The sequence below is a fragment of the Lutra lutra genome, chromosome 3 (genome assembly GCF_902655055.1).
Source record: "Lutra lutra chromosome 3, mLutLut1.2, whole genome shotgun sequence".
Taxonomy (NCBI): domain Eukaryota; kingdom Metazoa; phylum Chordata; class Mammalia; order Carnivora; family Mustelidae; genus Lutra; species Lutra lutra.
In genome coordinates, this window is record NC_062280.1 from 27,347,823 (window position 1) to 27,373,205 (window position 25,383).

The window sequence follows — 25,383 nt, forward strand, 5'->3', positions numbered from 1 at the left end:
GAGTGCCACCTGGGAGCTTCTTAGAAAAGCAGCCTCTCTGCCTCACCCTGGCCCTCACCTACCAAATGCATTACAGAATCCTAATCTGCATTTTATCTGATTCCAGGTGTTTCTATGCATGTGAAAGTTTCAGAAGCTTTGTGTATACCTGGTGTGATATTGTCCTTCTGTGGTCCTGAAGGAAACAGTAAGCCAATACATCAAGGTCTGGTTTCTAGTCCTGAGAGGAGCTCTCTCTTCTCGAAAGCTTCCATTTCGAGTCACTTTTGAGGAGGATCCCTGCGAATTGTGAAATTCAATCTCTTTGTCTTTTCAATAAAAGCCACCTGTGTGTTAGGCCTGAGGACTTTTATAGCTAATTAATTACAGAGATACTTGCCTGTTGCAAATGGAAATACTTAACATGATCCTAATCAGTGAGTTTATTAATCTATCCTTGGTCCTTTTGACTGACATCCATTCTCAGATTTTATTTTTCACAGCATATTAGGTTAAGAAGTGGATTCATTGATTTGTTTCCCAAGAAACAATGGTTGTTTGTGTGTCCTGATGTGATCCCTCGCTCGTGGACAGCTTGGCCCTTGTTCCCAGGAGTTTACGATCTGTTTGGAGTTTATGGTTTACAGTTCTGGTTGGAGAGACAAGATTGTGCTCAACTCCTACATTTCATGGGTGAGCCAAACTAGGCACAGAGTTGTGGGAGACTGAGAGGCTCCAGGTCCCAGTGGGAGCCTGGAGCTCTCTGAAGAGCAAGTAGGTTCCCCCAAGGAAGACTGTCCACAGGTGCAGGGCACGGCCTCTGCTGGTGAGGCACCCTGAGGCTAAGGTGGGTCCTGAGTCAGGGTCAGACAGGTACAAGGATACTGAAAAGCACAGTCTGACTTACTCAGGAGTAAGTCCAACTTAATCTGGACCGTAAGTCACAGCAGTTTATATTCTAACAAGTCCCTGTGAGGTAGACATTGTGACTGATGTTTTATAGATTTCAGGATGATGAGGCTAACGGAGGTTAAAAAATTCAGTGAAGATCCCATGCCTGGTGGAACCAGGGTCCATGTGCGTTGCCTTCCTCTACTCCCTGCCCAGAGGTGGGTCTTCCATCCTTCTGCCCCAGTCAGGCTGGGCTGCAGTCCCAGCAGTGCTGGGCTGGAGCGAGAGATGAAAGGGCCCCAGCTTCAGAAGAGGAGGTGTGCCAGGCTTGGCCTGAAGCAGAACTAATAGATCGATCAAGGTCACAAAGCAGCGTTGGCTCTGATGGGATCCAGACGCTGGTCCTTCTTCCCTGGTGTAATGCTGCATGGAGACAACTGTTACCTGTCCCAATTCTGGGACACTGAGCTAAATGGCTAGAATGGCTGGCTGCAGGGCTCTTCCGGTTGGGCTGATGGAAGAGGGAGAATGGCTGAGGGGTGGTCCAGAAGTGAGAAGAGACTCTCTTGAAGGGAAGTAGCCTACTTTCCTGCTCATTAGCCTGGTGAGGTGACCAAGGCCTTTCTCCCGGGAGTTGGCGATTAAGACCCTGCTCAGTTGGGTTCTTGCCCCAGGATGTGCCTGGCCAGCGAGGGCTTGGAGTACAGAGCCAGGCTGCTGCTCTCCTCTGGTCTTCAAGACCAGAACCTCTGGGTGACCCTAACAGCCGAGTCCCAGACCATGTCTGACTTGCTCTGACTCCCCACCACCCCCACCCCGGGGCACACAGAGTCCCCTCCCAGCTACCGATTCCTGGCCTTCACCTCTCCACCATAGCTCTGAGCATTTCTGCAGAGCTTCCTGTTGGCCTGAGGCTGCACAGTCGCACAGGTCCCACCCGAGGTCATCTAGTGAGGCCCTGAGCAAGAGGTGGGGGTCAGCTGCATTCTTCCCGCTACTCTTCGGGGTCTGTCCACCCACACACCCGAGTCCTCTGGGACAACTCCCTTTGCACCCTGAGGCCAGTAGAGCTGAGGCCCTGTATCCAAGTTCAGCTCACAAGAAGGTCAAGGTGACCCAGAAGGGCTTATGGCCAAGATCCTTAACATTTGTTTTACTTTCCACAAAGGCCAAGTCAGTGATGACTTCAGGACGTGGCGTTCCAGAAACAACTGAGGAACATAAGTCTCTCTTGGTTGGGGCAATGTAGCAAAAGCCCTTAGAGGGTGAGATCTCTGAGTGTCACGTGGTCAGAAGACCCCTGTGCTGGTTAGCCTCAGTGGGCCTGCCTGGTGGGTGCTGAGTTTGCAAGGAGCTGTCAAGAGGGAGACAGAATGAATGTTCCTGGAGGGCAGGGACTAAATCAACACTAGTGTTGGAAAATCTCCAGCATGTGAGCCTGGAAAATGTTCCTGCTGCAAAACAGAGTTTTCCGGGAGGCTGCTAGTCCTTCCACAACCTGACTGAAGTCACCAGGCAAGGGTCTGGCTGCTCTGACTAGCCAGAGGCTGTTCACCAATTAGATTGTTTCAATGCTGAGAGAATTACTGAAATACAACATTATATTTGGACATTCTGTCTGGGGAGAGCACTGTCTTGCAAATGATGGGCAGATGGGCTTTTGAAGCAGAGGGTCAGGGAGCCCTGAGGAACTTGGTCTGGGGCCTCTCTCCAATGACTTTGGTCTGTGACAACAAGTAAAACCAAAGAGTTTCCCTCCAAGTTGTGTTAGCTACCGCTCCTGATGTCCTGAGAGGCTGGCCCTTGGGCTCTGTATCACCTGAGATCCCTGCCCAGCTGGCTTCCAGTTGAGTTTGGCCAGGGGAGAGAAATGTTGGGGTTTTTCCACTCTGCTCCCGCTCTGGCAGGAGCTATGGCTTTCCGCAGCCCTTTCATAGAGGTCCATCTGCTTCCCCATGTTCCTTCATCACACACACAATTTGGGCTCTCCTGGGGCTCCTGTGACACTGTTTTGTTCTTCTGCTCCTTCAGAGCCACTGCTGCTAGGCTTGAGGCATCTTGCCTCTATGAACAGTGTCTTCAGGAAAGGCTCTCCATCGAGCCCTCTGCAGGGCCTGCGCTCCTGCAGGATCCTGACAGACAGAGGCCAACCTCCTGGTTATAACAAGCATATTCCACACTGTCTGCATTATTGCTGTTCTTGCTGGGTCCTGAGTCTTGACTTCTCCCTATGAGAGCAATAAGGTGGAGCAGTGGGCAGGTGCAGGGGTGAGCTGTGTGGGGATGTGGGGGGGCACTGGAAGGCTCTGATTTGCCGTGGCAGCTGGGAGTGGCAGGGCTGGGAGCTGGGCACTGGCAGGGACAAAAGGGGGGAGAGGAGCCTGGGGAAGAAAGGAGGGGTATGTGACCCAGCAAGCAGCCTCTCCAGCAGACATTAGCTTCCAGGTCTGCCTGTGGGTGGGGATAGGCGGCCTTCAATCCCATGTGGTCCCATGGATGGTGCCTTGTTCCCCTCCTTTCTGAGCACAGTCCTGTCCTGCACTGCCCTTCCTCATGAGAATTGATCTCTCTTCAACATCTGGCACCCAAATGCCAGCTTACTGTGTCCTCAGAACCCAATTAAATCCTATTTCTATTCCGACCAGCAAAAGCTTGACATGTTGCAAGGATCTCTCACATGGAGACAGAGGGCACAAGAGAATGTGAGAGCCAGTCATTTTGGATCAGGGAGGGCAGGGCTTGGTACACACCCAGAGGTTTAGGAAAGAAAAAAGGAGGTGGTAAAACTGTGGGAGATGAGGGAATGGAAACTGGAGGGAAATACGAATTAAAAGTGTCTGTGTGCCTAATGGAAAAAGACAGGAAAAATCTTTATTCTGTGACCTGCAGTCTTTCTCTTTGCCATCAACTGACCACCTCAGACCTAGGAAGCAGGTGGCAAAACTTGTTGGTGGGGGTGAAAACTTCATGCCCAACCTCACGCTCTTCTCATAGCCTCTTATACCTGGTTACTTCCCCTTTCAGGATCCCAAGTGGGTGGCTTGGTTTAAATAAGATCTTGTTTCCGTTCCATCCTGAGCTACCCTGGTCACTCCTCAAGCAAAATATCCTGATGGGGTGGCTGCTGAGAAGGTGTGTCGGACCCCTGGCTCCCTGGCCAGAGATACAAACCAGGTAGAGCAAGGTAGAGTGTTGTAGAGTGTGAGGGTTAAACATTCTAAGGATATATCCTTAATTGCAGATACACCTAAGGTTCATTTATGACATCAGATTCTCACCAGCTGGATTGCCCGGCCAATATCCCTGCTGACACAAGGTAAGGGTCTCCCCTAATAGTCTGCTAGTCCTGCTCATACATAATCAGATAAATTAGCATGGAGACTTCTGTAACCATCCCCGGGATTGGTCTTTTAGCTTTACTTTAGCCCATGGTTCGGGGTTCCCTTGTTATTAACCCCTTAGATTTTATGGCTCCTAACTGCATTTCTTCCAGGTCTCCTCTCTGGTCCTTTTCCATAGTGAGGAGGGTGAGGAGGGAGATTGCACATGGAGACCAAGACCAGAGTATGGTGATGGTGGCCAGCCCGTGCTGGCCACACATCACTGATATTTTCCAAAATCATGTTAAAGAAGAATTGACAGGTATGAAGCTACTGTCAACAGGATTCTTTCCCAAGTCTGCCCAAGCCCATTTTCCAGCCAAAAGATGAAAAGGAGACATTCGGTTCTCAAAATTTTATTGAGATGTTGAGGAGAAACAGCCAACATATACATTCCTCATTTCGTCACAATTGGCATTTTACCCACACGATAGGTTCTTCTCTGGCTGTCATCCTCTCATTGCTGCCTGGTGCTGTATGAAGCCCACCAGGACAGAGCCCATGGGTGGCATCACAAGTGGGAGCGGTAATTGCGATTGGCTGTAGGGGAAGGACATGGTTGCAACAGGGACAGGTTAGAACATCCCCATTCTCCTCTTCCTGCCCCAGTGGGAACTGAACTGGAAACTAAATTCTCAGGCTGAGATTCTGGGTCCGGGAGAAGCCAACTCCAAGAGGGAGGGCCCCTGGGGTGAGTCCCCCATGTTTGACTGCTCGCCTGCTTGTCCCTACTCACCATCATCGCCCCGTTTCCTACTCTTCAAGCTTCCTTTCCGGTATTTTCTTTTGCTGCCACCTCTCTTCACTCCCTTGTGAGGAGCTCGGTTCTTGCCCCTCCTCATGCCATGGCTCTTTAATTTGCGGCTGGTCGACATTGTAATTTCTGCCAAAATGAGGGGCTTTGCAGGGCCCGGAGGCCAGGAGTCTGGGTATTTAAGGCCTTAGCCATTGTGACTGTGAAGGGGTGTGGCTTAGCAGATGGGTGGGGCTCCACTGTGATGTCAGTGGCCTTTGTTACACTTGGGTCATATATGAGAAATAAGGTGGCCCCTCTAATGCAACTCAAGGCTACCCTCAATTTTGAGGCCCTTTTTATGTTAAATGAGGATTTCCAGACAGGTGTTATTGAGCAATTCAATTTCAGTTCTGTGCCAGGCATCTGGGGAGTACAAGATACCATTAGAATAGGTATCTCCTGCCTGTAGGAAATTTAATGGCTTCGTTGAGTGTGGGTATGTGTGTGTGTTTCAATCTCTTACAGCACTGGGAGATCACAAATGTATTTCTGTAAGGATGTGACTCTATGAAACCCAATCCAATATGAGCAAAAATAAAAATATTCCTTCTCTTTCCTCTAACTATGACACTATGGGGTGAGTAATTTCCTGGGACTGTCCTGTTCATCAGAGGATGTTAGAAAGCATCCCTGACTTCTACCAGTAGATGCCAGTAGCTGTGACAACCAAAAATGTTTCCGAACATTGACTTGGGGGAGGGGTACAATCACCCTCTGTTGAGAACCGTTGGCTTTACCACTAAAAAAAATTCGGTCATCAAATATTTATTGATCACCTAATATATGCAATGCACTTAGGTGCTAGAAAAATAGTTATGGATAAAACCAGACATAGACCTGTTTTCATGGTGACTTTCAGCCTCGTCAGGGAGAAAGCCATCAGAAATTTGCACAAATCAGTAAATAATCACTTCCCAACAGGGTTCAGGATAATTACATCTTGACATGGTGCAGGATGAGGTTGGAGAGAGAAGCAGAGACCAGACTAGGCTCACGTGCATTGGGAAACCCTGGAAAAATGTTTATGAGAGTAATGTGACAAGATTATGTGGAAGGTAGATTGACGGGGATGTAGAGTGAATAAAGGGAGATTTTAGCACTGATAGTGGTGGTTCAAGAGAGAGAAATATTTGATAATGGCTCAGGCCTGGGCCAGAAATGGTGTTGATCAAGATGTAGAGATGTGGACAGGAGATACAGACTTGGTGACAGATGGACTGGCTTTGGTTGGTGACAGGAGAAGGTGCAGAAGGTGTGGCTTTTTTGGTGTAATACAGCTATCTGGATGCTGGTGCCACTCCCTGGGATAAAGCTAGGCATGAGTACAGGGATCATCATGCATTTTGGTTTAAAACATTTCAGGTTTGAGCTGCCTTTGAGATTTCCAAATAGAGATATTGTATGATTGCTGGGTTCATGGGTGTGGAGCTCCAAGTAGAAGCATGAGCTGGAGATATCCACCCTCTCCAACTTCCCCAGCAATGGATTCAATAGCCAAGCTTTTCTTCTTCCTCCTTCATACCTTATATTCAGTCCTTTGAAAAACATTTCAATGGAACAGGGTCATTACTTCCTCTTACTTCCTCTGTCCTTTCTCTCTCCCCTGCCATCATCCTCATTCAAGAACCAAGCACCTTTCATGCATCACGTTTTTAGCAAAAGTTGGTTGACTTTTCTAGAGAAGAGAACTAGTTCAAGTTCCACTCTCAGCATTTCTGATGTCTATAGGTAAAAGGACAAGTCATGTTTTGAAACCCAGATTCCTTGAAAAGCCACCATAATGGACATTTTCCATTATCCTGTTTCCAGGTGGGTTCTGCTGGAGACTTTGATTCCCTCAAAGAGGGAGGACCTCTAGAAATAGGCTGTGGGTTTGCCTTGTTGTATCTTGGGACTTTCTTGTACACTCCAGTCTTATTTCTCCTATAAGCAAGATCCATGAAAGCAGAAGTTTAAAACTTATGTTTGCTGCTCTGTGTTCTCGAGGCCTTGAACAATCCTTCCACAGAGCAAGAGCCCAATAAGGGCCCAATAAGGGTTGAATAAATAACAAATCCTTCAATTTTTCTGACTATCTAAATCCTCCCCATTTTGTCCCACCTCTCCAGGGAAGGCTTCCTTGACTTTTCAAATTCTCATTGTTCTTTGTAATATGTTCAGTGTTCATGGTCCTTAATAGGGTTCTCAAAGTCAACCAAACCTAAGTGTGTGACAACCTGTTCCATGCCCATATTGCTGTGTAGTATGCATGAGTCTGATCTCAAGAGGAGGCATTGTGTCTTGGTTCTTGTCCCGACTGTGCCCTAAGTATCACTTCTTTGGACTTCATTCTCTTTATTTTGTAAATAAACTGGTTGGGTTAGGTGATCTCTGACATTATCTGACTTTTGTGGTAGGCACCTTGTAGTTAGGGGTTGTATTTTTTATTTCTACTGCATTTTCCATGAGTACTGACCCAGTCCACGGTAGGTGGTCAATAAACATTTGTTCATTCTCACTTCTTGGGTATTATGAGGATAGACAGTAAGACACAGAATGACTCTGGATACCACATAGGAGTATTTCTAGACGGGGAAGGGTCAAAAAGACATTGTCTCCATCATAGGCCCCCTTGCTTCTGTGCCTGCTGACTAAAGCATTTGCAGAGGAACTAGCCTCATTAGTTGGAAAGACATTTTCTGGATGGCCCTGGAGACTGGATAACATTTCTCTCCCCGCTGTCCCGAGTCCATTCCATCCCCAAAGACCCACTCTGCCCAGGGGAAGCTGAGATCACAGGGAATAAGGCAGCCAGACTTGAGAACTGATGAACAAACAAGAAGAGTTCCCTTTTGCCTAGGGTTAAGGAATGTGGTTTCAGACACCCATGCTGAGAAAGTCCAGCAGCAGAGAGCCCAGTGTGGGGGAAGGCGCTTGCAGGCCATTTGGGGCTGGGGCTATGGGTGTTTGGGTTGGCTTCTGGCTCAGGCCTCCTGGACTGAGGACAAAGCAGGGTTGAGCATTGGGCACTGATGCCCGTCTGTTTCTCTTTCCATTTCTGCCCCAGTGTTGCTTGAGCCAAGGGCAATTTAGATAGAGCACAATGAGTTCACTCCTGACCTTTAGTGGACCTGAAGCCATTTTTTTTTTTTTGAAAACTGTTTGTGAATCCAGTCTGCTGGCTGTCTTCTTATCTCTAATTCTATTTTTTTTTCTTTCCTCCTCCTCTTCTTTTTTGGATGAAGAAACTGAGGCACAGAGTGTTTACGTGAGCTCCCTCAAATAATCCAGCACAGGAATAACAGAGATGCCCAATAGAACAATTTCCTCCATGCTTTGGCTTCCCTGGTGGGTCTTAGCTTTATTTCTCTTGATGCAAGGAAATGGATATTTTCTGATATTGCTAAGGGGACATGGAGAGAGAACTGAAGTCCTTGTCTTTTTAAAAGGGGAGCTATCAGCCCTCTCTGTCTTGGAGCAGAGTGTTATCTTGCTTGAAAACAGGTGGATAAACAGAATAGTAGTCTTTATCTCCCAGAAGGATGACCAAAGTGGTGTTGCAGGGAAGAGTTTGGAAGCCAGCACTCCCAATGGCCCCTCTCTTAGGTTAGGAAGGGGTAAAGGCTTTGGGCGTCACTGTTTTGGAAGTCAGATATCTAGAGGGGTCCCATCTCATCTCTTCAATTCAAACTCACTCTATTAATTTTCCTGTTTAGTCCAATAGATGTCTTCTTCAGGGCTGGATCTCCCCAGCAGGCCAGGAATTGGGGTTTATTAAGAAGGAAAATGGAAAAGTTGCTGTAGTCCTTATACATGTTGATGACTCAGTCTGAATCCCTTTCTGAAACCTAAGTCTCTCCAGATGTTGACCTCAGCTGAGAAGTGGGGACCTTCTACCTTGTTCACATGCATGCTCTGTCTTCTTTGCTCTTGTTCTTGCTATTGCTGCTGCTGTTTGGGCAGGTGAAGGGGGCTCAGGGAAAGGCTACGGGATGAGAAAGCTGCTGAGAGAGGGGTCTCAACAGGGGCAGCGGTCTCTGAGCTCAGGACTCATCTGACATCTCCAGTAGGGAATGAAGAGAAACCAGAGCCCAAAGCCAACTACTCCATTTGCCTCTTTCCATCCAGTCTGGGAAAAATCCAGTCTGTTTCTGAGGATGTCTGGGTTCTGCCTGAAAATTTGTTGAGATTCTTTCCTCATTTGTCCTCCAGGCTCCTTTCCCATCCTTGTTGACTGCTTTCCTAAACTGTTTTTCCATAAACAATTTCTGTTTTCCAGGAAGAGAGAGTTTGGTCTGCTAAAAGGCAGGAGACACATCACAAGACCAGTGGCCCTGCTAGGTTCCTCAGGAGTCACCTCAACCCCCTCCTTTTGGAGGTCAAGAGGCTTGTCTAAGGGCTGCACCCTGGCAGTGCAAAAGACATGGCTTGACCCACAATTGCTGATTCCTATGCCAGAGACTACCCACTGCTCTTTACTACCTTCACTCTCCATCATTTGCCTTCTCTGTCTTACATGTGCTGCTAGGGTCATGGTGAAGGAATCTAATATTGAAGGAAGACAGAGTACTGGGTGGGGGGCATAGTGAGTTCTTAAAGGTAGGGTGTGACTTTGGAAGTCTTCTGTACAAATTTGAAATTCTAACTTGGAGAGAATTCAAAGTTTTATTTTTGGACTTAAAATAAGTTATTTGAATATGTCCATTCCTTTTGTACTATTAACAATAAGACCACATGATGTAATAGTACACAAAGTAAATCCAAATTTTATGCTTCTGAAGCTTCCAAATAAAGTTTCCACATTAACTACTCCCCTGACCCCACTGACCATATGACCTGTCTATAACACAGTGAAGGAGAAGCTCTCCCTTGCTGGAATGCACTGGGGATATAGTTCCCTGCAGCCATAAGGCAAAAACAAGGTTGTGGCCTGAAAATAGAAAGGGGGTATTACCGTATGAAACTATCACACATATTCCATTATTTGGCTTCATGGGGTCTTTAGGAACAAATGTGTTTTATCCATCCACAAACTGGAGTAAAGAACTTTGAGCTGGTAGGGTTGCTAGAAAACAGTTTCATAATAAATTGGTCTGAGGATGAAGGGTAACTTGGCCAAAGTCACAAATTATAGGCAAACTTAGATCTCAAGCCCAGATCTCTCCATCTCCAGGCCAGGTTTCTTGCCAATCTGCCATCAGGCACTACTGTTAAGATTTATGACCTTTCCTCTCTTTCTTCCTTTCTGTGCTCTCTCTCTGGCTTTCCCTTCACCCTTCATGTTCTGGGAGCCACATGCCAGGAACCTTTGCCCTTGAAATCATCCCACCCACCAACCACCATCATGTCACTGAGTTTGAGGATGGCTGCCCTGTGAAAGGAAGAGGAGTTGTCATCAAAAATAGCCAAGGATCAGAGTGACAGACTGTTGCCACAGTCAAGGGTCAATGCCTTTATACTTTCATTGTAAGGCATTGTGACCTATATGTTGGTAGGGTACATTGGCCAGAGGAAACTCTCAGTATATCTGGATTATTTTTAATATAATTGCCTATTATAACTCTACTGACCAAAGTTAGGTCAAGGGAGAACATCATAATCCAATGATATCTCTTTGGTCTGTTAAGAAGAAGCTCCACTTCCTACTCTTAGTGGTGAGCAATGAGGGTGAAAGAGAGAAGAAACATTGGTAGAACAATTTTACTTGCCTTTCAAGGATCTCAAGAATTAAAGCTGACAGAGCTTGTCTGACCAAAGTGTTGTCTATTTGGTTTCTGCATTGTTCTTTTGAGCAGAATTCTCATATTTTAAAAAGTAGGTTTAGCTGTATTTATACTAAAGAAGGGGAACAAAGTAAATCTTTCATAAATCCTGCAATTCTGTGGTCCAAAACACAAAGATCTCGTGACACTTTGCCCTTCACACACCCTATGCTGGGACAGCAGGTATGACTGCCTAGTGAAATCTTCAAACCAAAGCCTTCGCTTTCAATGATGACCCTCTTCCCCCACTGATGCCCGCCCCCCCCCACCCCACCAAAAGACGCAGATTCTTTGAGTGTTGCAGTGATCAGATTTTATTGATCAAGAATTCTCAGTGATGGGCAGTTTCATTTTTGTTCTGGGAGGAAATCTGGAGGGTAATGCCACAGAGGTGCTCTGGAGTTCTGGTAAGTACTGGTAATCACCACGTGGAAATATTTGTATCCCCTATAGAGCTTTGTCCTGCAATAGTTCTGGATAGTTTTTCCATGCTGTAAGGAAGCAAAGACAAAATAGAAGTTATAAAATTCCCTGGTTAGGGTGAGAGTGTCTCAGAAGGTTCTTCAAATGGGCATACAAGGCCACCTTGGCATTTTCCAGATTTTTCCTTATGGTTTTGTTATCCTTTTAGCTATGGTTTGGCCTGACTTACTTGAAACTCCCTGCAATGCCTGTTCCTCATAAGCCATGTCTCCCTGGAATAAGCTACATTTTTTGTGGGACCCAGGGCAAGATGATTATACTGGCCTCTTGTTAGAAGATATGCTCTGGATCGTGATAACAGAGCATAAACCAAGGCTCAAGTCCCCCAAGTACAGGGCTGTTTCTCTTCTAATGTAAACATCCAGATCGAGACATTGCTATCTAAGTCATCTTTATAATCCAGGAGAGCTGGTTAAGATCTTATTCATAATGAGGGCTTGATGAATACTTGTAAATGGCTTGCTTCTCAATGAAGACATGTCATGTACCTGAGAATGAATGAAGCCTCTTCAGTAATGCCTTCATCAACACCTCCTCTCTCCCCTCCTCTTACACATTCCCCAAATGCTCCCTTTACTCCTCCTACACTCCCCCAGGACCACATAGTCAAGAACTCACCAGTTGCTTTCCTCTTCCTCCCCCATGTTCTCCTTTGTGGTACATTTTTCTAAGCTCCTGAAGAAAGTCCTCTGAGTCCTAAGGGATGGGCAACATTGCTGTATCGGTCATGGTAGGCTGGCTGACTGGGTGGCTGCACTCAGTCATGGTAGATGTTATAATCCCAACATGGGTTTTCTGGTTATTTACCAGAAAATGGTTTTCTGAGCCTTAAGATGGGGCAGGGGGACCATCTGAAATTAGGCCACTATGGCCTGGGACTTCCCCACTCTGGGATGTCACAAAGTCTGTATGAGATCAGCGACCAAACTACAGGAGAAGGGCTGAGCAGTAGGACCTCAGATGATTTCCTTCAACATTTAGTCAGACTGATTTTTCTGGATCCAAGCCTCTTGACCTACTAAACTTGGATATATTATTTCATTTCTCTCGTCTTAAAAATCTTCTTTTAGTTAAAGCCAGAAGGACAGGGACTCAATGGCAATCCTATTATTTTACTAATGAGGAAACTAAATGCCCAGTTGGAAATTACTTCCTTATAGGCTTTGGGAAATTGCCCAAGGACACATAAATACTAAATGACAGAGGAGGGAATTAAATCTGCATCTACATAATTTTAGTGCTTTTGTACAGTGTCATCTCATGTATTTGCTGCCATGGCAGATAGAGGCAGGAAGTTTAATCACCTGGGGGGTGACATATACTTAATGTTCACCAAGAAGAGAAATATGGACAAAAGGCTTGAATATTAAAACCCAGAGGACACTGGCCCAAGTCAGTGATGGGGATGGAGAAGAAGAGGTGGATTATAAAATACTGAGGTGACTGAGGAGAGGAAGAGAAAGAGCTATGAAGGGAAAGTTTGAATCCTAGACTTCTGTCCTGAGTGAATAAGCACCACAACCTCCAGCAGATACTAGAGCAGCACCTACATTTGAACAGAAAATACTGATTTTGGTTTTACACAGATGGAGATGTCTACTGGACAGACCTAATATACACTACTATGTGCTCAGTGGACAAATGAGATATAGGTATCTAGGCTGATGAGGTAGAGCTGAGCATTGGCAAAATAGAGTTTTGTATAGTTGAACCTACAGGAGGTGAAGAGGTGGTCTAGGGACAAAATTATGGGATTTGTCATCAGCATTTAGGCATTTCAGGGGAGGCAGCTGAGGGAGGAGACAGCAAAATAAAACTCAGGAAAGAGTGAGTTTGCAAAGTAACATTAAAGCGCCAGATGTGGGGTGCCTATAGCACTCACTGGAGTGCCAAGCGCTGTGTAGACACTGGAGGAACCTCATCTCATTTTTCAGTCCTACCTTATTTGACTTTGTAGAGCATGTGACATTTAGGGTCCTGCAGAGACAGAGTAGGGGGTGTGGTCAAGAGGGCAGTGGGTAGAGGAGAGACAGGAGGTGAGGTAGTAGAGATTAGAGGTTTTTTTTTTTTTAATTTCTTTTCAGCATAACAGAATTCATTGTTTTTGCACCACACCCAGTGCTCCATGCAATACGTGCCCTCCTTAATACCCACCACTAGGCTCCCCCAACCTCCCACCCCCTGCCCCTTCAAAACCCTCAGATTGTTTTTCAGAGTCCATAGTTAGAGGTTGTTTTTGAGCAGAAGAAGGTAAGCCTTCTATTTAACCACTATTCTCTGACATAGAAAGTTCTTGCAGACTCACTTTACCCATATTTCCTTCACCCCTAACTGACCTTAACTTCCTCCTTTAGAGCTAGATAAGTCTGCAGTTTGGGATGTACATCCAGTCCTGACTGGTCCTTATTATTTCACATTTGTATCTTCCTTCAGGCACCTTACACTCTGGGAGTACAGAGCCAAGATAATAGTTTGTGCTTGGAACAGTGCCAGGAATGTGGTAAGTAATCTAGAGATATTAACCTATTTATATAATCCTTACATCAACTCTGTGAGGTTGATATTATTATTGCGGTGTTCCAGGACCAGCGGTGTTGGATAATTTGTCCAAGACCCTGCAGCTAATAAATGGAGGAGCTGAGATGTTCTTGTGTGAGAAACTAGATTGATTTTTCATGTAAGACATATTTTACAATTTTTAAAAAACATTGAGCACAAAGATAGGCACTTAAGAAATTGTCAATAAATCCTTGCCAACTGAGAGGTGGATTACTATTATTTATCAACACAAAGTTCTTGAATAAAGATATCTTGTTCACAAAGTATAGATTTATTCATGCATTTGATGTGTGTGAGATAGGGGGAATCCATGTTGATATGTACCTAGGTTGGTGAGTTCTAAGGCATGTGTTAGTCATAATTTCAGATCTCACAAACACGGCTCTATTACTTCTTTTCTGTCCATTCCCCACTCTGACCCATGCCACCATGAACACATAGGAAAGAGCACAGAAACACACAGGCCCAGAGGCAACCACAGATCCTCAATACAAATTTGGATGAATAAATCAGTAGTTCTATCAAACCATCTCAGGACATAATATCATGATCATGATCAATCCTTTTAGTTTAAAGATCTGAATTCTTTGGATGTGGAAACAGCTGGATTGTTAGTAACTTATGGTGAAAGAGGACATAGAATAAATTAAACTCAACTTCACAAATGTGTATATAGGTTGTTTAAATACAACTCTATGTCCCTCTTTTTCTTCTCTCTCTTTCTCTCTTTCCAATCTTTGTTACATTCCCTGGGACTAAAACCTTAGGTCTTATGTTAAAAGAAAAAGAGTATTGTAGAACTTCTTGTCTCCTGGAGTGTGCAAGAGGCAGAAAATTAGAGGGACTGTGGGAGGTGCTTGAATCATCACCTCCCTTGTCCCCACATGAGCTGGATCCTCTTGGAGGGGGAGAACCATTGTTCAGGAAGTGTGCTTGAAAACCAAGCTTTGAAGGAAAAGAGAAGATGACTATGTCTTGGGGGTCTCCCTGCCAGTTTTTGCCTTCTGGCACCACCCAACAACCATCCAGGTGTGTTCCTGCAGTCTTCCCTCTCCTTACTTGTCCATGTTGAGTCGTCCTTCATGATGCCGATGTTTTCATGTGCTGGGGTGGCAGCCCTTGACCAATCCCTGTTACTTCGGGATTAAATGATTATTGAAGCTACTTGAATCTCTATTTTCATGCCAACTGTTTTCCAAATAAACTTCCTAAAGCAAAACTAATCATGTCACTCTTGTTCAAAACATTTGGGAAACTCTTTACTGCCTTTGAAGTTTTCATATTGGCCCTCTCAACTTCAACCTTGCTTTCTAGCCATGTCTTCTGTTCTCACCCTCAGGGAACCTCTGCGGTTTCAGCTAAGTTGGGTTTTTTGAAATGCAGAAATGTACAGGTGTTGATGGGAAATTCAGTGTCTTACTTCAATTCAGTGTCTTACTTCTTACTTAAATTTTAGCACCTTTACTTCTTAAATATTTATATGTCCTTTAAGACTCAAAATAAGGTTCCAAATTCTATAATTACTTCTTCAATGAACTCTTCACATTTTGGATACATTTTATATCATTTACCAGATTCTGTCTAGAATTTTTTTGTATGCATATCTTCTCTTCCCAGATATTGAACTTCTTGAGATTGAAGGTATATCTCTGTGAGGTTCTGGGGCACGGGGCAAGGGTAGTACATAACCAAGATAAGTTGGACTAGAGTTTTGAACTAAGTTGTGGATTGGAGTTGCAAAGGGTTACAGGGAAACTTTTGGGAGTGGAAGATATATTTATCATCTTGATTTGTGTAGATATATTTATGGGTGTTCAAATCCTTGCCAAAAAAGTTCTTTCTAGAAATAAGATAATGGGACCAGGAATGCATACCTAAATCTGCCAGCCAATAAAGGCTTTGAAGATACTGGGTCTGAAAGGCCAGAACAATTTTACTTTGTTCGTATCTTTCAGGGTTGTTCGTATGGGCTATACTGATGGGCAGTCAGCTGATTCTAGCAGTCCTAATAGGTACTTTCTTGATTTGATCCAATTGTGTCACTACTCGCCAACCACCCAACCAAGCTCTTCTGTTGACTTTCAGCCATTGTGACAAGGCATCACCAATCATTAGGTCCTTTTACCAGGAGCTCCCATGTCATGGCCACTTGTCTCTGTATATAAAGGGAGTGATGGGGGTGCTGCTTTGGACGAATGGACCTGGGGTGGGGGAAAGGGGCAGCAGACAGAGGCTGCCTTGGCAAGAAGATCTCTGCTGTTGGCCAGAAATCGGAAATGTAAGAAGATGGCGAAGTACCATAGATGTAAGTGTTCAGTATGCCGTGTGAAGGATTCACTACAGAGAAAAAAATCAAAGAAGTTATGCCAGAAAAAGAACAGGAAGACAAGGTATTGATGACGTTTTCTTATTACAAAAGGGGACTCTCAAACCTGAGGAATTGTCATCCTGGCTTGCAGGCATTCCAAAATGTCATGCTTTCGGCAAAGCAAAGTTCTCCATTTGCCTTCTGGAGACTGTCTTCAATTCTTTCCTGACCTCCCTGCTCCCTGCAAAACCCCAGCTCTACCCTACTCTCCAGCAGTCCTGCCAAAAAACAGACTTTCTGCATTCATTACTTGCCTTCTTTATGCTAGAGCCTCCCTTGAATCTTCCCATTCAGTAGAGAGGTTGACATAACCCCTGGACCCACCTTTTTAAAGGTGAGTTTCTCAAACTCCCTGGTCTTATGTCTCATGAAATCTGAGAAACTGAGCTTAGAAGCTCCCTATATTAAAAAAAAAAACACATGGGTTTCCTGAATATAAATCTTAAGTTTTTTTTCATTCTTGTTTCCTTAGTCAGCAGCATAAGGCAATGCCCTGGTTGAAGACACTGCTTGACATCTTGTTTTTCCATGTCGTGTTTTCTCCCATGGCCAGGAAAAAGAAAAGCCTCTCTTGGTGCAGGCCCAAGACCACCATGATCATCGTTGATTTTACATCTCCACCCCAGGGTGTCTAAGTAAAATCTCTCTCCTTTCACTGAAGAATGTGTTTTGTGTGTTTTTGCTCAGCTGAAAGGTAACCTGTGGCAACCTAGTGTACCCCTGCCTTTTTTCATGTCAACAGGAGAAGTGGGGTATATAGGTAAAGGGATAATCAAGTGAGTCAGAGGAAAATACAGAGTTCCTTTTTAAGAAGCTCCCTAATGAAATATATGGTTGGGTTTTGGCTTGATATGTTGAGATGCTTTCTGGGTATAAAAAGAACTTAACTTGGTTTGATAGACTGGTAGACCTTTTTGAGCTGGCTGGGCTGGGGTACAACAACCAGAAAACCCATAGCCAGATCATTAGTTTATACTTCTAGCTTCATTTGTTGGTAATTAGTAATGAAGATGCCCATTTTTCTAGAAAAAAGTTCAGGTCACATCAACATGGAGCCCAGGAATTGTAAACATGAAGAAGGGCCTAGAATGGCCTATGTGTATTTGGAATATTTATTTATTTATTTAAAAGTATTTATTTGAGAGAGAGAGATATCACAAGTAGGCAGAGAGGCAGGCAGAGAGAGGGGGGTGGAAGCAGGCTCTCTACCACATCATCTCTGACTCCCAACACATTACCCTTAAGTTGCACAATCTTTAAAATCATGTGCCAGCCAGACCAAAACTGATCGATAAGCTTGAGGCCTCAACCCAATTCTCCTATCTTCTTTGCAACCTTAAAGATGCAGGAACTATTGTTCAGCGGACTTAGGTAGGTTCCTGGGTTTTGTCGTATTGTCTAGATATTGGTGAGCTTTTTGTTCCTGATGGAACATGGGTTTCTCTGATGGTCAGTTTTCTCTTGGTGGGCACATTTGGTCTTAGCAAGGGGTGGGGAGAGATTGTCCCTGGGTCCAGGAAAAGAGGCTCCTGCAATAATGTTATAGCACTGGATATAACATGTGGTATCATTAGATAGAATATGCAGTAACATGTTAGTTACAGCATTAAATAGAAGTATACCTTGCAATGGTACCCCACAGAAACAGGTTAGTTATAACGTTATAACTAAGTCTATTTTGTTGTGGTGCCCTGTAGTAATATGTCATTGCTCTGTCTTAGGGTGGCACCCTGTCATAATGCTCCACTATATCTTGTAAATCATGTGTTGGCATACACTGGTGTAGTCTTGGAGAGAAGGCAAAAACAAAGGAGGCCAGTAGCCTTTCCTGATTCATCCTGGTGCCAGTTATCTATACCACACTCACCATTTTTGCCAGATTTACATAGAATGTGACGTTGTTCACATACATGTATTATTGAAGAGCTTATAGTCTAGAGTCAAAGTAGCAGCACAAGGAGACCTGCTTACCAGCTGCCCCAAGATTGAAATTAAGGGCAAGACCTTTGAATCTTAGTGTCTAAGGTATTAAATATTTATTGATGATTAAGTCCTGTATGATGTAAAAAAATCATGACCCTAGTTACACCTCACAGCCACTTTTGTGGGGAACCTTGAAAGTAAAGGGCCAGATAGTACACATTGTAATTTTGCAGGCAAAAGCAGCCACAGTAAATGAGTGCCCATATGGCCATGTTCCAACAAGATCTTATCTGGAGTTTGTGCTATTATTTCACTTATCTTGTTAACAATGATCTCAATTTTACAGCTGAAACACACTGAATAAACATACTGAATGACTACCTTGAAAAATCACTGAAAGGCGGAGGTAATGGAGTGTTCTTTCTACTCTCATAGTCCCCTAGACTAAAGCCCCCTAGGGTCTCATCCGGGCTCTGCCTGGGCCAGGAACTTCTTTCTTTGGGTCTTGCCTAAGTGTTAAACTTTATTCCTTTTCTAAACTCTTTGTGATCATTTATCCTTTCTATTCATGGGCCATCATCTCTTTCTGGATGTCTTCATGCAATGCGCCATCTTTCTACTTGTCTTGTTGGTAGTCTCAGGCTTCTTGTAAAAGAGAAAATTTTGAGGGTTGAGGGTAGGAGTAGGAGAGTGGGGCTAGAGCACAGAACCTACTAGTCCTAAACCAGATGTTCCTCAGGCAGGTAAGCCAGTGATAGGAAGAAGAAAGATAACTGGCTATTCCCTGGGTCAGGATATTGTGTGATGCAATGGGATCATAATGCTACATAAGTCACCATTATCCTTATACCTCATAAGGGCAGATGTTGAAACTGGCCCCAAATAGAAATTTGTAAGTTTATGAGTTTGAGTGCAGTCCCTTTTGCCTGTCTATAACTCAGTTCCTAATGTCTTGCTCCATTCTTTCTGCTTTTTCAAACTTTTAAAGTTGTCTGTTACTATGCTACCTGATGTCTGTTTTAATACATTCTCCAACTACAGTAGATTATCTCACTCTCCTGATGTATGTCTACCTTATGGTTTAGAAGCCAACGATAGTCTACAGATGTGTTTTGACCATGCAGGCCAACATGGGGTGAGCAAAAAACATTTGAACTGGTTGCTACCAATGAAGTCAGCGACTTTCATGTACAATCTGGATTTTTGACTTCTTTGTGGTTCTTAAAAATTAGTCTAGCAACAGCATCCCAATTGACTAGCGCTCAGAAGTTCCTTTTAGATGGGTTTGCACTCTTCACCCTTGTCTCTGAAAATCTCTCCTTGTTTCACTTATATTAATATTACTGGCCTGAACTCTGAAGACATTGACTTTGTAACCTCTATCCTAAACCTTGGGAATCTACCACTACTGACCCTGTTGGTTCCACTTCTCTCTTGCCCACCTTTATCAAATAGTCCAGGAGCTCAGTTTGGTGTTGTAGGTGTTGTAGGCCCGGGAGTCAAGGATAAGAATCAGGGATTGAACCAGGACCTCTTGCTCCCCTTTGGCTTCCTTTTCAGACCCGAGGAACCACATGTTATTAGGGCCACTTCGTTCCTGGCCTCAGAACCCCTACTTATTCTAAAGCACAGTTTGAAATCCATGAGGAGAAAGGAGAAGAGAGCCAGCTGTCTGTCTAGGTGGGCCTCAGGTTCCATACTGGGAATGAGAGACTCGTAACAAGACAGAGTCTTCCCATTACTGATACTCAGGACTACATTTTTGTGGGTACAACACTGTAGTCTCTAAAACACAGGCCCCTTCCAAACAGCTGGAGCATCCAGCTAATTGTGTTAGGCAGAGGAACTGCCTGAAACTGGACCTGCCCTCAGGAATCTTTTCCAGTTCCTGAATGCCTGCCCAGCAGGGCCTCTGACTTCAGCATCTTTAGCGTTTGACAGTAATAATGACAGCACTGGTGATGATGTTGTGACAGGATAGTTCATTGAATTATTAGTTCATGTGTATCTGAGCATTTCCTCTCCCTTGCTTGAGTTGGAGAGCTACATTTTCCTTTTGTTTCCTTGCTTTGGCGGGGGGATGAAGCCAAAGCTCTTTGAAGATAGATTTCCTTCCTGAGTTTTAAAGATCTAAAAACCTGTGCTCAAGAAATTATTGCATTTTGGGAGTGACTAAACTTTACTCGGCCTCCAGTAGAGCCTGAGGTAAGGACCTGAGTACAGGTTTTATATTATGAAATACATTCTGGGAAGCAGGAATGGGGGAAGAGGGTGTGTGGGCCTGGGAACGGGGAGTATAGAGTGTGTTACTGAACTGGTGATTGTCCTGGGCAATTGAGTGAGGAACTACGTGAAATTTACTTTAGAATTGTCCCTTCCAATGCTGGGAGCCTGGGGCATCCATCCATTGATTTTCACCCCCTACTAGCTGAAGGCTTCCTTTGGGGAATGTTAACTGCTCCCTTCCTGGGCTGCCTACCATCTTTGGTATGTAGGAATACTTGCTCCCTCTTCTTCTGTTCTCTGATCTTTAGGTCTTTAGCCAAAAATGAGCCAGAGAATGGATCATTTTAACATTTAACATTGTGTGTATCTATCTATATTTACCTATCTCTGCATTTTATATACATGTATATATAATTCCTGCATTACATTCTGCAATACAGGATCGGCATAATATTCTGTTATTTGGATTTACATAAACTTAAATTAACCAACATCCTATTTTTAGCACATTTCTAATTATTTGCTTTCATGCAAAAACGCATACAAAATGTACATGGTTTTTCAGTATTGTATTTTTTGTATTTTCTTAAGACACAGCTATAGAAGTGAAGTTACAGAGTCAAAGAGGATGACGTCCTTAAGATTCTTAATACATTTTTTTTTCCAAATCATTTTTCTGAGAGGTTTTATTGACCCACCCTCCCATCAGCAGTGTCAGAGAGCATTTAGGGTGAACTTTGGCAATGATCAGGAGTGGGTAACCAAAAGAATTTGTAAAATTTTATTGGTTAGAGAACTTTCAGTACAGTGGAGATGTCTACTTATTTAGGATATGTTAGGATAGGTTAGGGGGTTATTCTACTTAAATAGAGAAGGCATAGATGATACTCATTCTGTATTCCCTGACTTCTCTATTCTGAAAATGCTTTTTTTAAAATTATACAGGCTGAAAAGAGCACATGCCCACCCATGGGCACACATTAAACACACAGAACAGATTCTTAGCAAAGAGCCCCAGCCTGGGAATATTTGAGTTTTCAAAGGTGCCATCTTATTTTCTGTTGATCCATATAACAAGTCAATTTCCAGATATTCTGTGTTCAAATTTCCATGACTATATAGAAAAGGAGAAACCAGATACATGTTAGGATTCTTGGAATTTCAATATATATTACCAAACTTTTTGAGGAAAGTCTGACAAGGATAAGTCTCAGGCTGTTAATCATCAGAATTGGGAAGGGCTTGATTTTCTTTTGTGTCTTCTGTTCCCATGAGTGGATTGGTAATCAAAGAAAGAAGAAAAAATAGGGTTCAAGGAAAGAGGGAAAACAAAGATCTGGATCAATTGGATTTCAGTTCAGCCCTTGGATAAGTGAGCAGGGGCCACAGTTCTCCATCAGAACTCAGGTGAACAATGAACTGCAGCCATATCTATGTTTTTTTCCAGCACCTCTGTCTTCATGTTTGACCTCCTTGCCTTTCTTATCTTACAGGCTCAGTGCACATTCACATCTGTCACCAGCAAGAATGGGCTTGGGTGTCACTGGAAACAAGGAGAACAGAATCTAAGAATTCTTAAGCCCAGAGAAAGCTCTGACTTCCCCATTTTCTCTGAGACTTCACACTAGATCTTTTAACTTGGTAAACTTTGAATTTGGTAAACAGCTGATTTTCAAACCTTGAGGGTTCCCCCCCCATGTCAAGGCCATTCCTCCAGAACACCAGGGGGAGCTGTTGTGCTGCCCAGTCCCAGCACCAAGATGGTTCCTAAGCCAAGGATGGCTATGGACATATGTATATGCAAACCATCAGGACCCAAGTACCTAGGATGTACCAGTCATAGAGATAGAATATTTGAAACTGGTCAGTCCTAGAGTTTCCAGAACCATGGTGGCCAATATCCATGGAGGGAAATGTAGTTTCTATCACATCTGTAAGCTGCTGCCTCCCCAGACTTCCCCCTTTCACTCTAATCCCCTGCTGTAAGTGTTTTGATTCTTGATGAGGTCTGCAGATAAAATAAGTGAAAAATGAATCTATCCTGAAGTATTAAAAGGAGAGCATCTCAGAAGGAAGAGATGAAGAGAGAAACATCGCTACCACCATATGGCTTACATTCCATGCCTGCCACTTCCTAAAATGTCTGAATAATAGATATTTTCCAAGGGCCTTAGACCTGGGGCTGAGACAGCCCGTGCTCAATAAATACTTGCTGAATGGAGGAATGACTCCAGTTTCGGGGCTGGTCTTGCCACTCTCTGACCACTTGATCCCTCTGGGTACTAGTGGATGGGAGGAGGAAGTGAGATTCCACTACCTACTCAGTGGACTCTGCCTTATTTGGGATGTTCCATAGTTTCCATATTCAAGGACCTGGTTAGTTAAGCTTCTTAAGTAGGTGGTCTTTATTGTCTCCCAGAATAAACTGACCCATACATGAAAGAGAAACTGTTCCCTTCTTGAGCACAACATCAGAATATGACCATGTTGAAACAAACAAAAGCTTTCTTCTTCAGTTCTGGCTCTGCCTCTGTTAATTTCCAGTTGCCCCTGGAACTCATACACACTGCAGGTAAAGTGATTCTAGTGTCTATAGGTGGATATACTGAATCCTCTCTCCAAGGCAGCCTGCAGTTCGGTGTGGCCAGTACTCCTCCCTGTTTGCTTTCTGTTGCTCTATATGCTCGCTGCTCCTGTGGGGATCCCATAGTAGTGCTGTTCCACAAGGACCATCCTTCCAGAAGCAGCTGGTGTTCCAGTTTCCAGTTTTTCCAATACTTGCAGAAATAGGCCCATTGTTCCCCCTCAGAAATGCCATCATCAGTTGGCTGACACTCCCTTCTCAGGGCTCCAGGTCCCAGAGCCACCAGACCCTTCCTCCAGCAGAGCAGCAGCCCCTTTGAGAGGGCTAAATTTTAGCCCTGGGGGTGTCTCCTTCCAGACCTTCTAGTTTTCTTCATTCTAGTACTCCCTTTTGTTCCTTCCTACTGAGAGACTTAGCTGCTTCTAATAATTGCTACCTCTTTGCTACTTAAATATTCCCCTTGGCCTTTTCTGTTCTTAGTACTAGGTTAACTATTCTTTAAATTCTCTCTGTGAAGATAATACATGTGTTTTCTGTCTGCCAAGCCTAGATCCTGACTGATAGATGTCCTATAACAGGGAAGACAGAGGTCATTCCATGAACCCATAAAATTCCAGTCATGTCAGTCTATCTACTTGTGTGCAGGTGGAGTGGCTCCATCAGGCCAAAGGTGGTCCCCCAAAGGAGAATGGAGGCCAGTACAAAGCACTGGGGAAGAAGAAAGCACACCAGAACTGGAAAGCACGCGATGAACCAGTGAAGGGGATCTGAAGGGACCTGCGCAGAGCAGGTTTTCACTATGTGGACCTAGAAAAATCCAGCTTATCGCACACAGAGGCTCAGGGGCCTCAGATGTGTGATTTAGGCAGCTAGTGTCCTGGGAGCTTGGGGAAGGGAAACATCAGTCAAGTCAGGGAGGATCAGATCATCTCTTGAAGAGGTAAACATAGAGGTGGGGGACAGTGCTTTCCAGGCTGGAGAACCAGTGACAAGAATGGTCAAGGCAAATCCAAGGACATGGACTCTACTTCAGGGAAGCCTCATACATGAGGCCAAGGAACTTGCTGGAGTCTGTACTTTGCTTCTGTGTATTAGCATCATGCCATAATGTCATCCTCAAAAATCATACATGACTCAGGCATGGTACCTACCACCCAGTAGGTCCTGGGAGTAAGCTGGGCTGAAACCAAAGATGTGCTTGCTGAAGGAAGGGACCAGTCTTCCCTGTCCTAGCTTTAGGTGGATCTGAGATGGCACCCTGTCTGCTGGCTCCTCCTAGAAGGGACATCAGACTTGGTTTGTTTTTTTTAGGTAAATCTGCAATTGACGAAAGGATGTCAGACAGGAGGAGGCTGGTGATGTATGGTCTGGGGAATAGGTCCCTTCAGATTTCCACTGCATGTCGTCTTCCTCTCCTTAGCTAAACAACGGAGCCATTGGACACACCTTGTCCAAATGACTCCAGATCCTTTCCAGGCCTGTTTGGGGGCAGTGTACTTAATTTCCACATGTAACAGATTTTCCAGGATGGTCCCAAGTGCAATGCATTGGTTTGGGAGTGGGGTCACAGTGGCCTTCTAACACACTGTCAAAAGGCACAGGTCCTCCTCTCAAGAAGCCTGTGGTTAGTGGGTAAAGCCACCTTGCCTTATCACTCCGTGCTTTCATCCGGATGCACACAACACAGCTACCACAGAGGTCCAGGCACCGGTAGTGGTCCCAACACCCTCCCTTGGTCTTGGTGGGTGACAGGGAAAGAAGGAAAAAGGCAAATGAAGTGTGTATGGTGGTGGGGGGTGGCTTGGAGAAATGGGGTTGTTTGGCTGCCCAAGAGTCATGACGGGGCCCAGCAGCCATGCTGCCTTGGGAGGAAGCAGGCTTTGAGAACTAGCCTTTACTCTGTAATCACCTTCTCCATCGCTTCCTGATTTCCTGTCTGGCTGGAGAGAGAGCGCACCAGGGAGTCTGCAGCACCTCCGTGGAGAAGTGAGGCACCCCTTGTTATTGTGTTCCAACCCCCACTGGAAGTTTTGTCCTTGACTGCTTAGCTATGAAGTGTGGAACCACAGTGAGGGGGGGGGGGGGGCGGTCAGGTGGAGGAAGAGAAGTTCCAAGGAGGGAGCAGAAGAGCACAAGACCAGGGCAGAAGAGAAGGAGGAGGAGGAAAGAAAAGCTAGCGGAGGACAGAAGCAAAGTGGTGGGGACACGGAAGGAAGGAGAGAGAAAGGCATTGGGGATGGGGGTGCATCTCTACCTCCTGGGGGCAAAGGAGGCTGGGGTGGGCCAGGATCTGCGGGGGCGGTGGGGGGTGAGGAGGAGGTCCGAGAAGGGAGAGGTTCCCCATGGGAGGCCTGGGATGCCCCCGGGGCCCCGGAATCCTTCCAGTTCCAGGCTGGGGAAAGAGCATGAGCTGCCAGCCCTCCCGGCCGCACCACGCGCAGTGTCCCTTCCCA

The 25,383-nt window shown here is 44.9% G+C and overlaps 1 protein-coding gene and 3 long non-coding RNA genes across 5 annotated transcripts; 2 read left to right on the forward strand and 2 right to left on the reverse strand.

Moving 5' to 3' along the window:
• Positions 1-4,590: 4,590 nt before the first annotated feature.
• TNP1 (transition protein 1) lies at positions 4,591-5,164 on the reverse strand. The gene is made up of 2 exons (XM_047721517.1): positions 4,987-5,164; positions 4,591-4,790 (listed from the first exon to the last, which is right to left on the reverse strand). The coding sequence occupies exons 1-2, from the start codon at positions 5,123-5,125 to the stop codon at positions 4,762-4,764; spliced, it is 168 nt and encodes a 55-aa protein (XP_047577473.1). The 5' UTR covers positions 5,126-5,164; the 3' UTR covers positions 4,591-4,761.
• On the forward strand, positions 4,863-13,771 carry LOC125095272 (uncharacterized). The gene is made up of 2 exons (XR_007125834.1): positions 4,863-4,941; positions 13,704-13,771. It is a non-coding gene; the product is annotated as an uncharacterized LOC125095272 (long non-coding RNA).
• LOC125095271 (uncharacterized) lies at positions 11,086-12,149 on the reverse strand. Its single transcript, XR_007125833.1, has 2 exons — positions 11,889-12,149; positions 11,086-11,278 (listed from the first exon to the last, which is right to left on the reverse strand). It is a non-coding gene; the product is annotated as an uncharacterized LOC125095271 (long non-coding RNA).
• Positions 13,772-15,966: 2,195 nt separating the features above from the next.
• LOC125095270 (uncharacterized) lies at positions 15,967-22,672 on the forward strand. 2 transcript variants are annotated; one of them, XR_007125832.1, is made up of 3 exons: positions 15,967-16,219; positions 16,670-16,891; positions 21,840-22,672. It is a non-coding gene; the product is annotated as an uncharacterized LOC125095270 (long non-coding RNA). The 2 variants fall into 2 exon arrangements; XR_007125831.1 differs by having other exon boundaries at positions 15,968-16,219; positions 16,751-16,891.
• The last annotated feature ends 2,711 nt before the right edge of the window (positions 22,673-25,383 follow it).

Bases quoted from the DNA above. Each gene is read 5' to 3' on its own strand.
- TNP1 (XM_047721517.1), bottom strand. From the start codon at position 5,125: ATGTCGACCAGCCGCAAATTAAAGAGCCATGGCATGAGGAGGGGCAAG. The intron at 4,791-4,986 runs GTGAGTAGGGAC...CTTCCCCTACAG, and splicing joins TAGGAAACGGGGCGATGATG to CCAATCGCAATTACCGCTCC.